The 16099-nt window shown below is 42.0% G+C and overlaps 1 protein-coding gene across 2 annotated transcripts; it reads right to left on the bottom strand.

Annotated features, from left to right (window-relative positions):
* Nucleotides 1-1441: 1441 nt before the first annotated feature.
* Nucleotides 1442-15885, bottom strand: onecut1 (one cut homeobox 1). 2 transcript variants are annotated; one of them, XM_020700029.2, is made up of 2 exons: nucleotides 9776-15885; nucleotides 1442-6638 (listed from the first exon to the last, which is right to left on the bottom strand). In XM_020700029.2, the coding sequence occupies exons 1-2, from the start codon at nucleotides 10851-10853 to the stop codon at nucleotides 6352-6354; spliced, it is 1365 nt and encodes a 454-aa protein (XP_020555688.1). In that variant the 5' UTR covers nucleotides 10854-15885; the 3' UTR covers nucleotides 1442-6351. The 2 variants fall into 2 exon arrangements, with proteins under 2 accessions (XP_020555688.1, XP_020555691.1); XM_020700032.2 differs by having other exon boundaries at nucleotides 9791-15884.
* Nucleotides 15886-16099: the final 214 nt, after the last annotated feature.

Consider the following 16099-nt stretch of genomic DNA (forward strand, 5'->3'; position numbering starts at 1 on the left):
CTGTCTTTTGTTGTTAAAAAGGAAAAAAAAGTGCTTTACTTTTCTGCTTTAACCCTTGTGCTATCCTAGGCACTTTAACATTGGGAGTTGGGTCATCTAGACCCACTAGACAGTGCTCTGAACCTTTTTTCTTCAATGATTTGTGATCTTCACTGGTTTCCAAAAAATCCTCTCCGTCATGGTAGGGAGAACACGTCAATGGTCATCTAGACCCCATAGTATAGCACAAGGGTTAAGAGCAATAACCTTTTGAAAACTGGGGATAATAGCACTTGAAATAAAAAAAAAAACTTATTTGAATGCAAGCAGTTGGACTTTAAAATAAGCTCATGGATCAGAAATTACTGCAGCAAGAAAATGAATAGTTGATGGTCTGAGTCACAGGTGTAAGGAGTTTTCAACATCAGTTGTTTTGGTTCTGTTTATCCCTTGTGCTATCTTAGATGACCCCACCCTTACATTGACGTGTTCTCCCTACCATGACAAAGGTGGAGAAAGGTGGAAAGATTTCATGTAATCCATGGACACCAGTGAAGATCACAAATCATTGAAGAAAAAAGGTTCAGTGCACTGTCTAGTGGGTCTAGATGACCCAACTCCCAATGGTAAAGTGCCTAGGATAGCACAAGGGTTATAAAGAATGACGCCAAAACCCTACACAACGGTTTTTATCAATGAGGTGTCACAGCATCATCTAGTGGCAGAACAAAAACAATGCAGCAAGAAAAAGTTAAATATGTAGCATGCCAACACTAAATCTATTGATTTTTTGTGTAGGTGTCTGGAAAATGAGATGTTTCGAGTTTAAAAAGCAACATATACCTCTTTTTTTTGCATAATACACAATGGACACTGTTTTTAAAAGGGGATTTGTAGAGTTATAAAGAAGAAAAGCCCACATTTCGTACTTTACTTTGCTGAGTTTTCTACTTGGCTTGTGTTAGGTATAATTTTTACATGAGATAAAAGTATCTAAAGTTAGCATTTTGCCTGAAATGCTGATGCCAAAATGCTTAATCTAAGATTTTCGCCCCGCTGGCAATAACACCTGAGATACCATTCCCAGGAACACTGAATATTTTATGCTGATGAATTTTTGGTTTCAGAGACATTAATGCTATTCATATTTAATAGGTTGGTGTAAGCTTTCATTGCGCTTTAAAGGGTAAAGGTAGAGCCCCTCTTTCATGACACAGCACTATCAGATGGGATAGATGCATTTGGAACAGCTGTGGAATTTATGTGACCTCAAAGTTTGTGCAGCTGTTGAACAAAAAAGTTTTAAAAAAGAAGTGTTTTAATGTTTGTCTATTTGGCCCTTTCATGACTATGTAATCAGTTTAGCTGCTATTTTTCCCTAAAGAAAGGTTCTTTTGATTCAGCTTTACTGTCTTTACAAGAAAACCCAACATAAAGAACAAAGAAAGAACCAAACCTCATAGGCTGGAAATACCAACATTTTATTTTTCTACCTTTTGTGACTACAGAAATGTTGAAACATTGAAACGTTGAAAAAAGCTGGATGACATCGTTACTTGCTTCTCAATTTTCTTTTCTTTTCTTCTTTTTTTTAATCATTTGCTTAGCAATCACAACAGATGATATTGCACGGCACTGAGAAAGCAGTAGTAAAGCGTGGGCGAACAGCAATAACAAATCAAGTCATGAGACAAGGAGTTGTACATCTGAGTGTAAAAACAACAACAGCATTGCTTCTCTGATACTCATGCACACAGACAGGCTCACACGTTCACACATTCAAAGGCTGAAAACTAAGAAAAATAAACCACTGTGAGCGGAGATAAAAAAAAGAACAAGGTTGTTATGGGATTTCACTTCTAAATGCAAGAGCAAAATTAACTTTTTAAAACCCTAATAACCATTTTGTAAATGTAAATGTATGACAACAAATATGCCTGATTATCAAAAACCCTTCAAGCATCTTTGTTTGTGAATAGCTGAAGGACACCCCTCTGTGGGTGAGAAACTAGTTCTCCAGCGTGAGAGATCCAGATGATTGTCTTAGGCGCTTCAGTATATTGTTATGAGACTTGTAGCCAAGCTACCCATCATATGGGAACTCCTTCTAGGACAATAACATAAATCAAAACAATACAAAATATAGAAATAAATAGGTCCACATTGCATCAAACGGTGTCTTTATCAATACAGGCCTTGACACATAAAAATAAGTACCTGTATGTTGCTAAGGAACATCCACATTCTCCAACATCTGACATAATGAGTGCACAACACTCTGATTCTATCTGTCATCTTTCAGTCTGTGGAGACTCTGTGCTGTTTGAGCATGACATAAGAAACACAGCTGTCTCTGGTGTAGTCAGAGATCCACTGCTCTAATTTGCACTGGAAAGTCACAGACATTCGCACACATCAGAAAACAGCCTGATATTTTCAGTAAAAAAAAGACAGTCTGCAAAAATGCAGTGCAGAAATGCACGCAAACGGAAAAATTAAAGAAAATGAAACATCTCGCAACTCCTCAGGACTTCTGCACAGTCACATCCAAAAGCAGAAAGCCCATGCACACTCAGACACGCAGATTCCTTGGTAGGGAGTTTTGCAGATTTATTAGACTTTGCTTGTAGTCATTACACGAGTACGCACCAAAATAACAGACACTAGATGGAGTGAGGCAGCAGTACCACGGTAATAAAAACAGACTCAGCTCCGTGGCACGGCCCCCGGCAGACCGGCTGCCCAGCCTTCACTCCAACTCACTCTGTGTATGAGGCAGCAAAGTGAGCTATTTTTTTTCATTTTTAAATGCTTTGGATTGTACATAAACAGGAGATTCCCCACATGGTAGAGTAAGCTTACCTACATAGCTCTACGCCTTCTACATTATATACCCGTGCGAATGGCAAATAAAAACAAATCTACCTCACAAATTCCAGTGCTTTTTAACATTAGACTTTTTTTCCAATTTGTTGGTTTGTTTTAAAAATCTTTGAATGTGCAGTAATACCCATAATATAACTGTGTTTAAAAGTCAAAAGAATTTAGAAAAAACACACATACACGCTGCTTTTTCGCCACCTGCCCAACAAAAAACTCATCTTTAACTTTGTTGGCAAATGGCAAATAGACTGTCTGGGTTTGTGGCAGTGTTCAAAACACACATTGAAATGCTGACTAAGATTTAGTCGAAGAAGAATCTTTGTAAGCATGACAATAGGGATGTAACAAAAAAAAAAAAATACTTTTTGTGTCTTTTTTTTTCCTCCCCAAAAACCTAATATGTACAAATCCAGAGTTTCTACAAATGCATAAATTAAAAACGTGGTTAACAAATAAAAAAATGCAGTTAAATTAAAATCACAACGCACAAGAAAAAAGAGAAAACATGAACACATCACAGCAGTTGGTTTTACCCTGTAAAAGCAATAGTCTGACGAAGGATAAGCTTTTTCCTCCTTTTACATTTACAAACCTATTCTTCATTCATAAAAAAGAACACTTTTGCCAAAAAAAGCAGTTAGCAAATTGAAAGTAGGTAAACAGACAGCTTTTTAGATTTAAAAAAAAAGTTATCACATAACTAGAGTCCTGCCTTTCTTGCAGACAGACACCTGCATGCAGAACTCAAGGGAATTATTACTATGAGGTATTCAGAGACAGTGGTAAAGACATGCACGGCCAGAGTGCTGGACCTTCCCACACACAGCGAGGACATGAGAAAGAGGTATGGGGAAAGAGGGAGAAAGAGGGCAAAAGGACGGGGAAACAAAGACCTTTGGTTTCATCTGTAGAAGTGGACAAAAAAAATCCTTTGGTACCTTTTCATTGCATGGTTTCACCAGTTGTAAGCATTGTGGTGTGATTTGTTCATTTCTTTTTAGAAAAAGAAAAAAAAAGAAACACAATTACTCCTTGTTTCTTCAGTTGAGGCCCTTCTACAGGCTGAGGTATTCACAGAGTCAAAGGTGAGAGGTCAGCAGTGGTTTAACACTTTGGTTCAAGCAAGGCACTCGTCCTGGGAGTTTTAGAAAGATTGCAACACGTCTACTTTCAGGAACATGTCTGCCTATAGTTGAGTCAACAACTTTGCCCATGGCTGTGTCAAGGCTGTCAGCTTGTTGTGGCATGGAAATGTCTGACCTGTTAAATGGATCTTCTGATGACCAAACACACAGAGGCCGGGCTGAATGGACGTCAAATCAAGAAATCTGTGACATAGAAATACACTAAATCCTTAAGTTTACAATGTTGTTGGGTTTTTTTTTTTGGCTTGTCAGATTTGAACTGGCTCTTTTTGTCCACACAGCGGATTACTGCATCTCTGATACCAGGATTTAACAGTGTTTCCTGCAGGCACCTGCACTGCTGCTTGTGAGCATCTATAGCTGGATCAACACTTCTGCCTAAAGCTACATCAGCACGACTATCTATGGAGCTGTAATCAGCGCAGAAGAAGCAGGAGCATGCATAGCAGGGGTGCACGGTTTGATTGTTGGCTGGAGAGGACAGAGAAGGAGAAGAAAGGATTTAAGGAGGAAAGAGAGGAGGCAGAAGAAAGGGGGGGGGGGGCACATACATCACACTGTCTTTTCATAACCACTCACAGAGGCCGTGCAATGGGAAAAAATCTTTGGTTCTCTTTGGTATCATCAAAGTGATATAAATCACATGGAACTTGAGTGAGGTAGCATCTTTGGTTCACACTATAAAACATCAGCAGGTCTCAACACATTTTTTTTTGTTTCTTGTCCACTTTTTGGTTTTTCTCTTGGAGATGAAGAAGCAGCTTCCTCTGACCCCCTTCTTTGGAGCTCTCTGTGATGAGAGTAGAGCTGCTAACCCTTATCAAAGAGGAGGATGGCGGCACCAGCGGCCCACTGATGCAGCGCTGCCCTGTGTAGTGCTCTCTTCCTTCTGCTGAAATGCATGGCACACACAGAGAGGGGGTCGGGAAATTGGCAGCAAGCTTGGGAGGTGAGCAAGTGTGTGTGTGTGGGGTGCTTTTGTAGTCAGGTGACATTGCTATGTAAGCGCTTGAAAGTGGTTTGATCATTGATATCATCTCCTCTGCACTACATCTTTGATGAGGAGATAAAATCAAATCCCTATGCAGCGCACAGGGAGGATGAGGTGACGCTCAGTCCTTATATCAGAGTGGTGACACACTTTGTGCAAAAAAAAAAAGAAAAACAAAAATCAGGAGGGGCTGCCAGCCTCCCTAACACAGTGTCAAGATCACACACTGAGCCAAAACTGCTGTAGAGAAGACAACAAACTGGACGGATTTGTCTGTTTGCCTGCTGGGAGCCTGGACACAAAAGATTTGCAGGTTTTTATGAAACTGTATCTATTTGTCTTCACAATGAGCATTTATGAGAAACTGACTGAGAAGGTAAAGGTGGATTCATATTCTCTGTGATTCAAATAAAGGCATACTTAAGGCAAGTAGCATAAAGCTGGTAAGACCACACACATCATTCTGATCTTTGAAGTGGATCACCAAAAAAATCACAAGTAAAAAAAAGAACTGTAAGATAAAATCTTTGGTAAATTACTTCATGGCAGATTTGCTAGAAGTTAAACATCTAAGCAGCTTTGAGGGGTAGAAAATTGTGGTTTGTCCTTAAAGAAATGGCTCCATGCTTCAGCATGTTAGAGGAAAGCACTACAGAGTGGGTTAGGGTTGGGAACAGTCCTTTTTTTCTTGATTTTGGGTTAGCAGTCTACTAAATGGTCATTTCTCCTCCTGTCTGGGATGCTTTGCAGACAGACAAACAGCTGCGCAGACAAACAGAGACACATAAACAGGCATACAGTCAGAAAGTCCTTCTGACCAATCCAAACAAAGATTGTAGAACAATCCTCGAGCCCCAGCAGGTTTCGTTTCCCTTTGAAATTGATTGGTTGACCCTGCTGGAACTCCATTCTTCCTTGTTTTTCAAAGCTGTGGACAGCTGCAGATCAGACTGCCTATAGGCTGATTAGACCTCCATTTGGGGACCCATCATTAAAACCAACCAATCAGATTAAAGATAAGGATGGCAATGATAGATTGATGCAGAGGGGGTAGTTGAGGGTGTAATAAAGCTAGAGACCAGTGCCCATCTGTGTGTGAGTCAGGGGGAGTAAAAGTATAGTCTTTTGTGGTATGTTACACATAAATGTTTTGCAGAAACAAACATTTTAAAGCAGGTCAAACAAGAAGTCTTTGGTTTGTCTTTTTTCATCTTTGGATTCTATAAATATCAATATAGTACAGGTTTAAGGGCAAAACGTCAAAGTTTTTTGTTTTTTTTTAAAGATGTCTTTGTTTCTCTTAAGTTTTAAAGCTTTTCCACCGAGGTTGAGTTAGTACATGAGTTGGTCAAATTAGGCTTTGGTGCAGGCGTTGGGCCCAGAGTTGGCTGAGAGAGAGCCATCGTCCACCCACTTATCCAGGCTCCGGCGACGCGCGTTCATAAAGAAGTTGCTGACTGTAGCCAGCTCGAGGCCCAGCTGCTGGGCGATGGTGAGCTGCAGCTCTTTGGATGGACGCTTGTTCTCTTTAAAGATGGCGTGAAGTGTCCGCCGCTGGACGTCTGTGAACACAAGCCGGGGTTTCTTGGTCACATTTCCCCGCTCGCTCCTGCCGTGGTCCTGCTCCTTACGCTTGCATGCTGTGGAGAGAAGGGACGAAAGGATATTAAAAAAATTGAACCATTAATGTGAACTTTCTCAATATATTAAGGTTTACCTAAGACACACTTATGCAGGGAACAAAAAATGAAAGGGAAAATGTTATGTTAACCACTTAAAGTTAGAAATTTCTTTAATTCTTGTAACTTTATCAAGTTTTCACATTAAATTTTTTGCATGCACATATTTCTGATGTGGCAAATAATTCATTCATTCACTCCTCTTCTAAACCTGCTTTGTCCCTTTCGGGGTCACAGGGCTGCCGGAGCCTCCTGGCAAAGACGGTCGATTGAAATTGACTCCAACTACCAAGAAATCCTCATGCATTGGTTTTTGTGTCTCTGAAGACTTTCTTAAAAATATATACAGACGTATTTAAAAGCCTTAAGTGGTAAGCATTTCATTGTCCTTAACCAGGTTTCTTCTTCCACTTTCGGCTTCTCCCATCAGGGGTCGCCACAGCGAACAAGTCGCATGGTAAATTTGGCAATGTTTTACGCCGGATGCCCTTCCTGACGCAACCTTCTCAAACCGGGCTTGGAACGGGCACAGAGGTTTGAGTAACTATTTCTTAGTGACCCTCATCTGGTCCTGAAGACCAACAGCAAAAACAAGATTTGCTATCCATGGTGCTGAAACCAATAAACTAAAATGTTGTCAATAAGAGAAGGAAGTGTTTTTTGGTGCAACTTTGGATAGTGTTCTTTGCTTGGACGCTTTTTCTAACAGTCACGAAGCCGAACCAGCAGGGGGCAGACGCGCACCGCCAGAACTTAAGGAATAAGAGCAACAACAGCATCACCTGACCACTAAAACGCCCTCCAACCGGAATCTCTGATAAACTTTAAAAAAAGGAGGGAACTAAATCCAAGTATATTAGATAAGACGAGGGGCACATTTTACAACATGTTTTCACCAAAAATAATATTAAAGGACACTTATTTATTTTTTTCGTTTTTTCTTTCAAATACTTGAAAGAAAATCTCTAAAGTACATGGCGCGGCCCATTAATTGAGGTGTTATTGTTAGCGGCAGCCGCCCGGCGTCTCCACCGCTGCTAAAAATTAACAGAGAGCCGGGGCTCCTCCTGTTAAGAACTGCTATAAATCAGCGGGAGTGAAGGACACGCAGACAGCAGCAGGAATCGGACCCCGAGCCCGCGGGTCCGGGCGGAGAGAGGCCCACTTTCCCAGGACCGAGGCGACACGACAGCGGCCTCGTTATCAGCCTCACAGACACAAACACACCGCTGCTGCTCCCGGCTAATCATTACTAACACACAGATAACTCCACACACAGATTGCACACTGGACCTCCTGACGTGCGTGCGTGCGCGTCCGAAAGTCAACAAAGATCCTTTGTGCTAAAAATGCCGCAAATTGTTGTCCAGTAAAACTGCACTTCCACTGGTTATTAATTTTTTTTAACCAAACGTCCTTTAAAAACATAAATATGCAAAATTACAACGAGCCAAAAATATATTGAAAACATCAACAAAAATCAAAAGAAAAGAATGCCGAAAATGACAACAAAGGAATTCTTGATAAAATATAAAAAAAATTTATGCTGCATTCTATTCCAATCAGGTAAACGTGAAAAAAAAAATGCCGGGACTTAGATCAATAAGCATATCAAATCCGCTTCAACATAAAATCGGGTTCACCTTAAAGCGAATCAATACACTTTGTGACACATTTTCTCTATAAGATTTTAAATTGATTCATATTAATTAAATTAATTTAAAAAATAATTCTAGTCTACACTGATCTGTAGAAAAGCCTACATTTCTTAGTTTTTTTGCGTAAATTATGTTTCTTATAAGATAACTAAACTAAAAAAAAATAAAATAAAATGAATAAATAAAGTAGCTGAAACTTTGGATTTAACATTCCACTTTTGCAAAGAAGATTATGGCGTTTTCCTGTTTTAAATCTATTTTAAATACATACAAACCTCCCTAAACCTGCAGAGTAAAGGGAAAATCTGCTTCACACTTCTTTTTGTAGTAAATCACTAACACTATATTTTCAAGCAGCACACACACATCAGCAACACCAGATGGCAAAACTGAAAAACAATCAATTGCGATTACAATTACGTGCACACGTGTTCGTGTGCGCGCGCACACACACCGAACACACACACAGACACACGTACGTAAGTAAGCAAACCAATACCGCACTTTCCATCATCCAGCTTCACTTACAAAATTTTAACCCAAAAACATGTTTAGCCAATTTATCGAAACCGGGTTTGCATTTATGATTAAAATTAAAAGGCACGTGATGCCACGCGTTTTTTTTGACTCCTCATCTAAGGGAGAAAACATAACAGAGGTGCACCAATTCATGGAGAAGCTCCAGCCATCTCATGTCATGTCTGCGGGACAAACATTCAATTCTAAAACAAAAACACACAAAAAAGACAAGTTTTCAAAGTAAAACTGAAACACAAGCTTCACCTGCTAAAATAACGTGACACCAAACTTCACCTGACTCTGAAGTGGTCACCAAACTGCACGTGCGCCCACTTTGATGTGTTTACACCAAGAAGTAGGCTGTTCATTTGCATCTACACCAAAATAAACACAATCCTAACGATTTCTGGAGTGTGGAGGGCAGGGGGGGGGGGGGGGGATCGGTTTACACACTCAGCCCAGAGGTCGATATTTTGAGGTAAAAGGACATGCACCTATTTCACAAACGTCCCAAATCAGCGTTGAATTAAAGAGAGGGCAGGTCAGGACACTCATTTCGCGCCCATAGCGGCGCAATGAAGGATTTCATGCTTTCATGATTCTAGATTTCATGCTAGGATTATTAGAGACTGCAATCATCTTCAAAGCGACTTAAAAGACAAGATATCCCTGAACCTCCCAGTGTGGCCTTTAATGGTGCTCTTTCCCCTCCTCCTTTTTACAAAAAGCTAAATTGACGCACCACTTCCCCCTGACAGGACCATATCTACGAGGATTTTGTTGGACTTTTTTCCTGATCATGAGAATGTGAATTAAGATTATAATGGAGTTCAATGATCTTCCACACTCAGCTAGCGCCATATTATAAAACTGTTCTTTGCAACACATTCAAAGACAAAAGCAAAAAAAGAGGGGCTTTACCGAGGCTTCGCTCACCTGCGAGCCTGAGCGCACTCATCCGTTGGAACTCAGGCTCTTGCAGCCACTTCCACATGCGCCGGAAGGTCTCTCTGCCGGACTTGAGCTTTGACCAAGGCTTTGGGTTTCGTAGCAGGTCGGACAATGTCCCTTGGGATCGGCAAAGAACGCGTTGGGCAAAGATGGCCTGAGGGATGCTGTAGCGCTTCAGCTCCGTGGTGATCCTCTGCGCCACTTCTTTGGTATTCACCTCCTCCATCTGTCCACCAGAAAGACCTCCTCCTCCACCGCTGCCCCCTTGCCGGCCGGGCCCGGAAGCCTGCTCCCGGCTGTTCCCCAGTCCCTGACCGTGTCCCTGTGCGCCAAGGTGGGCGTGGGTGTGGTGGTGGAGGCCGTTGATTTGCACCATGCCCGCGGAGGAGCTCATGTGTTGCTCTGCGTGTCTGCCGAGCATGGCTGGGTGGTGAGCCTCAAACCCGCTGGGTGTGAGCATCTTCTCTCCGGGCATGGCGGCTCCCGGATGGGCATAAGGAGGAATGCCGGCCTGGGACGTGTGTATGCTGGCCAGCCCGGATCCAGAGAGCGGGGAGAGGCTCTGGCCCATGCAGGGATCCTTGTGGTGGTACGCAGGATACAGACTGTTCATGGGCGCCAGACTCCGGTCCTCCCGCATCAGCGTGAAGCTGCCGCTGACATTTCCGGGGATCCTCTGGTGAGAATGAGGGTGAGGATGGTGTGGATGGTGGTGGTGGTGGTGGTGATGAGGAGGAAATTTGTCGGACACGGTGGAGATGGGGGGCAAGGGTTGCAACGGAGTTAGGGTCGTATAAGTGGTGCTGGCGCTCATGCCAGGGGGGGCTTCACACATGCTGATGGCAGGATGCAGGTGTCCGTGGTGACTGGGGTGATAGTCTCCGCTGTCCAGTAGGGTCGCCATGCCCATAGCGCGATGGCTCAGACCCCGGGGGCTCGGACGGGAATGCGGACTGTGGCCACTAAGCAGCTCTCCGTGACCGGTCACGGTCTCATGGCTCACTCCATGCAGGTCTCCCATATTCTCCATCGACAGCTGTGCGTTCATGATCCGGGCAGCGCTGTGGACAAATCATCTATCTGACCTGCTGCAGTAAACTGATGCCCAGAAGTCTCACATCCAGGGGAGTAAAATTCTCTTTTGTTGCCGTCCCCCCTCCACCACTTCGTTTCAATAGTCTCCTTTCGCTGTTGTCTTTGCGTAAAACGTCTCTGCGCTGTTTCCCAAAGCTAAAATCCTTTTCAAATCCGTTTCCTTTTAATTTCCAAATAAGTTTCTTAAAAAGTAAAAAATAATTTAAAAAAAAATCGTCTCCTCTATCATTTAAGCCCCCCCACCGCCAACCAGCTGTCCTTGCGCTCCGGTCGGGTGCCGCGCCATCTCTCTAGTTGTGTCCAGTCCCTGCTCCACCGCAGCACAGATCACACCGTCTACACATGCGCACAGTGGACACACACCTCCTCCCATGCGCGCTCTCTCTTTTTCTGTCTCTCCCACGCGCACACACGGAGCCACCGCGTTGACGTCAGGTACCTGATTAGGGAGGAGGAATCAAACTATTTGCTTAAAGCTCACTTCAAATCCATATTTAGCCGCTTTATGGCATTTAGTTAAGTTTCCAATAAGTATTGGTCTCACGGTATTGAGCTGTGGTAACTGGATACAGAGGCCAATATTCAGCTCATAACTGCTGTTTAGAAAATATCCGATTCATTAGAGCTTGACATCTATAGGCTTCCGTAAATCATTAACTGCAAATAAAGACAACTTCCGGGTGCATTTGGAGTTTTTCCCCCCATCTTTTCTGTTTTGGATTAAAAAAATCCGAAACCTCCAATTGTAGTTCCTCTCATGACAGCAGAAAAGCGACGCTTGCGCACAAATCATCTGACGAGTTAATTAGCGGTTTAAGGGCTGTCAGTCAATTTGCAGTGTGTGCATGTGTATGTGTGTTCATGCGCATCACACGGACTATTCTTTCATTATCGGCGCACTTCAGCTGCACCTCCCCACCCCCACCCAAATGCCAAATATGTGGCGGTTTAACCACACCAAGAAGGGCCGCAGTACCTTGTCTTTTGATAGAAAAAGATGAGCAGATGTGTCCATTGTTCAAACGTTAGGCTTAACGAACCAAGCCCAGCATGGGAGTGTGTGTTTACGTGTGTCTTAACAATTTAAGAATGACGTTCAAGTGTAAAAATGCAACCTGATCTTTTGTTGTGTTGAGAGAAAACTTGTGCATGTTCCAAAAATGTTTGAATTTACCAATTACGCGCAGATTTTCTGCAAAATCCAGAGGTAAGAACCTTTGTTGATGCATAAACTGACTAGTCCTTTTGTCAAAACTTTTCTGCCCCGATAAGAGCCCGTCCAATGATGCCGTGTCAGGCGCCGTTTAGCCCAGCAGAGCGGCAGCGCATGCAGGGCGTCCTCAGTCGGCAAGAGGTGACAGCTTGCAGCGGCCAATGTCCTTCTGGACCCCCCGCCGAATGAGGGACATGTCAAAGGTGACGCTTCAAGACTCCCAAAGCCAACATCTGCGGGGGGACAGATTAACCTTTCAGACTTTTCCCTGTTTTTGGGACTGCTAGGGGCCCCACATCTGTCAGGGCCCTCCCACAATAGAGTGGGCGCTCGGTTGAACGAGCTAAATAAAAGAAGAGAAAAGAAAGAGAAGAAGTTAAACTGTCTCTGATGTGAAGTCAATGTCAATGGCGTGTGTGTGACGTGTGTCGAGACAAAGGGGGACCAACTCTGAAGAGTGTGGCTGTCCAAGCGTGCAGCGCGGGGACTTGCGGGGTTTAAAGGCAGATAGAAGAGAAACACCGCGGATTTAATTAGGATGCGCATTAGGTCGATCTTGGATCTGTTGATACTTTAATTTATTATCAAGAAAAAATTACTAAAAATATATTAAAAAATGACTTTCAATTAAAAACCACATAAATAGTTATATATATTTAAAGCTTCATTTTAATTTTTGTTCTACAACCGCAGAGAATGGAGCACAATGCAGGCGGAAGTTTGGCCTCTTGGCAGCAAACCACATCTACACGTTCTCATAGAGATCGATACTTCTGCCACGTCTGCTCGACCTCAGCTGCGTGTTCGGCTTTCTGTGGCCATTGTGCTTCCTTAGCCCGCTTTTACGCGTCTGTGGCATTTGCTTTGCACGGAATCTTATAAGGAACAGCGTTTCCTTTATTTTTAAACCTAGAGAAGATATATGTTTCTTCAAATATTGAAAACTGACGCAGAAACCAACAGGTGCCAACATATCCGTAAAATTACGCGCTGAGTGTTTTTAATTTTTAAATTATTATTAATATTATAATAGGCTTGGTAAGATAGTTTGACAGTTAATACATGGTTTCATTGTCCTAAAGCCCGCATCACATCCGAGCAGAAACAACGTAATGCCTCTCAGAAAGGACAGTGGATCGATATTTCAGCAGCTCTGCAAAAATGACAAGCATTATAGATGTTTAAAATGACAATTACGTCCTATTTCGGAAAGAGCCTTTAACCAAATGGCATCTGGCAAAAGTGATGCTTTACAAATGAGCCAGCTTGAGTTTGGCCTTCATTTATGGGGAGTGAACCCGTAATGCGTAAAGGCGCATGCATGCCTAAACTGAATTAGCCTTTTGGAAACAAATCCCCTTCCTCACGTTTCATCGTTTTGACCCATAATTTCATTTACTGGTCGAAGCTTTAAAAAAAGCATTTCTGCAAACCTGCTGCTCCTTTCTGTTAGGATCAATTTTCTTTCCGAAAATACAAAAAACAAAATAAATAGAAATGTCACCAGGAAACACAGAAATGTTAAACCTGGAAAATATCTAAAGAAAAGTTAGATTCTCTATCTCTTAAAAACATCAAGAATTGCATCGTCTGGGGCTGCCCTTTACGGCATATTTGAAGTAAAGGCCTTGAAAACACACCACACCGCTCCAATCAATATTGAATAAAATTATAATTCCTGCAGGGACTCAGGCAAAGACCTACAATTTGTTAAAATAAACCATCCTAAAAAGATTGCCTGTATTTGAACCTGGCGTGTGGTATTTTCTGTGTAATTTAATTGCCCTGCATTAATCAACAATATTTAGACAATATTATATAAAATTCATTTAGAAGGCATCAAATAAATACAAAAAATAATTTATTTTTAGAAGGTAGCTGTTTATTTATTTTTAAGCCATTTTAAATGAATTGTTTGGAAAAAGTTGAAAACAAAATTTGGAAATAGAGTAAAATATTTTTCCCCTTAAAGGCCATACATTTAGGACAAACTTACAGATCTTTAAAGTAAATTGGTCAAAATATTTTAAACCATCATTTTCTTTATATTTTCTGTCTTCAATTAAGGAATTTGCCTTTTGTTTAACTTTTAAAATGCCATCATGGCCGAGCAGCACCTGCTGCCTTGCTCAGGGGTAAATCAACTAACTGCCTCTTCTGTGGTGTTATTCCGCGTCACTTGCTCTGATTCGCGCACTCATGTGAGATTAATAAAGCATCACTTTACATTAAGGTGTCCATATGCCGCCCAATTACTCTCTGTAACTTTAAAGAGACCCCAATTATGACAACAAAACCGTGTCAACGATAGTCAGCAGCCTCTTCAGCGGGCTGAGGGGCTGCCTGGACATCAATAATAGGCTTAGCTGGTAAATATTAAGAAAAGGGTTAAACACACGCTTTATTAGTCTGGCATAAGGCATATTTAAATTTCATTAATAATAGTTTGACTCTTTTGAAGCTAAATGGATTACAATCACATCAAACCAAAGACAGTTTTCACTCTTTCCTTCATCATTAAGACAGTAGAGCTTTTCCTGGTTGGGAAGACAACAATTTTATTTTATTTTATTTTTTCCTGGTTTGTTTTCATCAGAGCGCATATTTTTATGCATAACTATGTTAGACTTCTAATGAAGCTTAGCAGGAAGGCAACTTTCCACTCTTAGACCTGAGAACATTTTAGTGACACAATCACAATAAGTGCAGCGTTATTTCGCATGAAATGTGATTCGACAAATACATACAAAAGTTAAAAGGCATCCTCTCTGCACTATTTCTAAGAAAAGCTCGAGCGCAAAACTTCAGACATTTTCTAATCAAATGTCTAAATGACTTTTCTATTGTTTAATTAAGTCTTTTGGTATTTATACGTTTTACAGGCGAAAACTCCTCCGTCTTGGCCACTCGTTTGTTAAATGCAGCAGGTCTACGGATACGTGACGCAGCGGCAGCTGCTGCAAGTTTGTGTGCAGATATAGTGCGTCATTATAACAGATCAGGGTAGCACCCACTTTTTTCCACGTTTCTTCTCAACAGGGTGCCCGTGTTGAAGAGTGTGCATTCAAACTTTCATTCTGCGCCACACGCAAACACAGAGACAAGCTCACACCGTGTAGTCTCTGGCGTTTACCGCAGCGTTCTATTCTGTCACGCACCTTCATCATCCTCCAAGCTCACTCCCATTCAGCGGCGCAAAGAAGCACAACGCTTCCACGCCAATTTGCATGGACTTTTTAAAAAAAAAAAATTCCATGTCACGAGACGCTTAAAAACGAGGCGATGCATTATGCGTTTTTGTGCGCGTTTGTTGTGTGTTTTCCCCCATTCTGCGCTCTGTATCCTCCTCTTCTTCATACTCCTCCTCCTCCTCCTTCCACGGCTGCACCACCGGCATCCAGCTTTTCTTCGGGGCTGCCAACGTCCCTGATCCTGCCGTTGGAAAAGATCCTTAATAGCTGCAGCGCACTTCTGATTCTCCAAATGATCCATCCAGCAAAAAGTCCCTCTTTTCCTGCTCCGGAGCCGCGCTTCTCTCCGTACTTTCTCCATGCAGGCGCATTTGAATAGCTGACCGAGGTTGTTATGGATCTCTGCGCACTGAAAGAGAATCAGTATGCAAATTGTTTCAGTATCAATCGAAAGGTTCGATCTGCCTGCACGTCAGCCCCTTTGGCACGAGAAGCTCCTTTCCTGCATAAATGTTTATAATGGTCTCAAATATTAGCACGCAAGGAGAAAGCAGAGAGACTTTGGAATTAAATTGAGATGCAAATTCGGATCTTTTTCAGAGGGTAAAATATATAAATCTATTCATGAAAATAAAATGCAGATGGAACCTTTGTGTAAAAGAATGAGAGTCAAAAGCACATTTTATGGATAAAACACACAAGAATAGACACAAGTCAAACTGAAGAATTTAGTTACAATATTTGATATTCAATCCTCAAGTAATTTAGTAGTTCTCCTTGACTGTAATGCACTTT

The sequence above is a fragment of the Oryzias latipes genome, chromosome 3 (genome assembly GCF_002234675.1).
Source record: "Oryzias latipes chromosome 3, ASM223467v1".
Lineage (NCBI taxonomy): Eukaryota > Metazoa > Chordata > Actinopteri > Beloniformes > Adrianichthyidae > Oryzias > Oryzias latipes.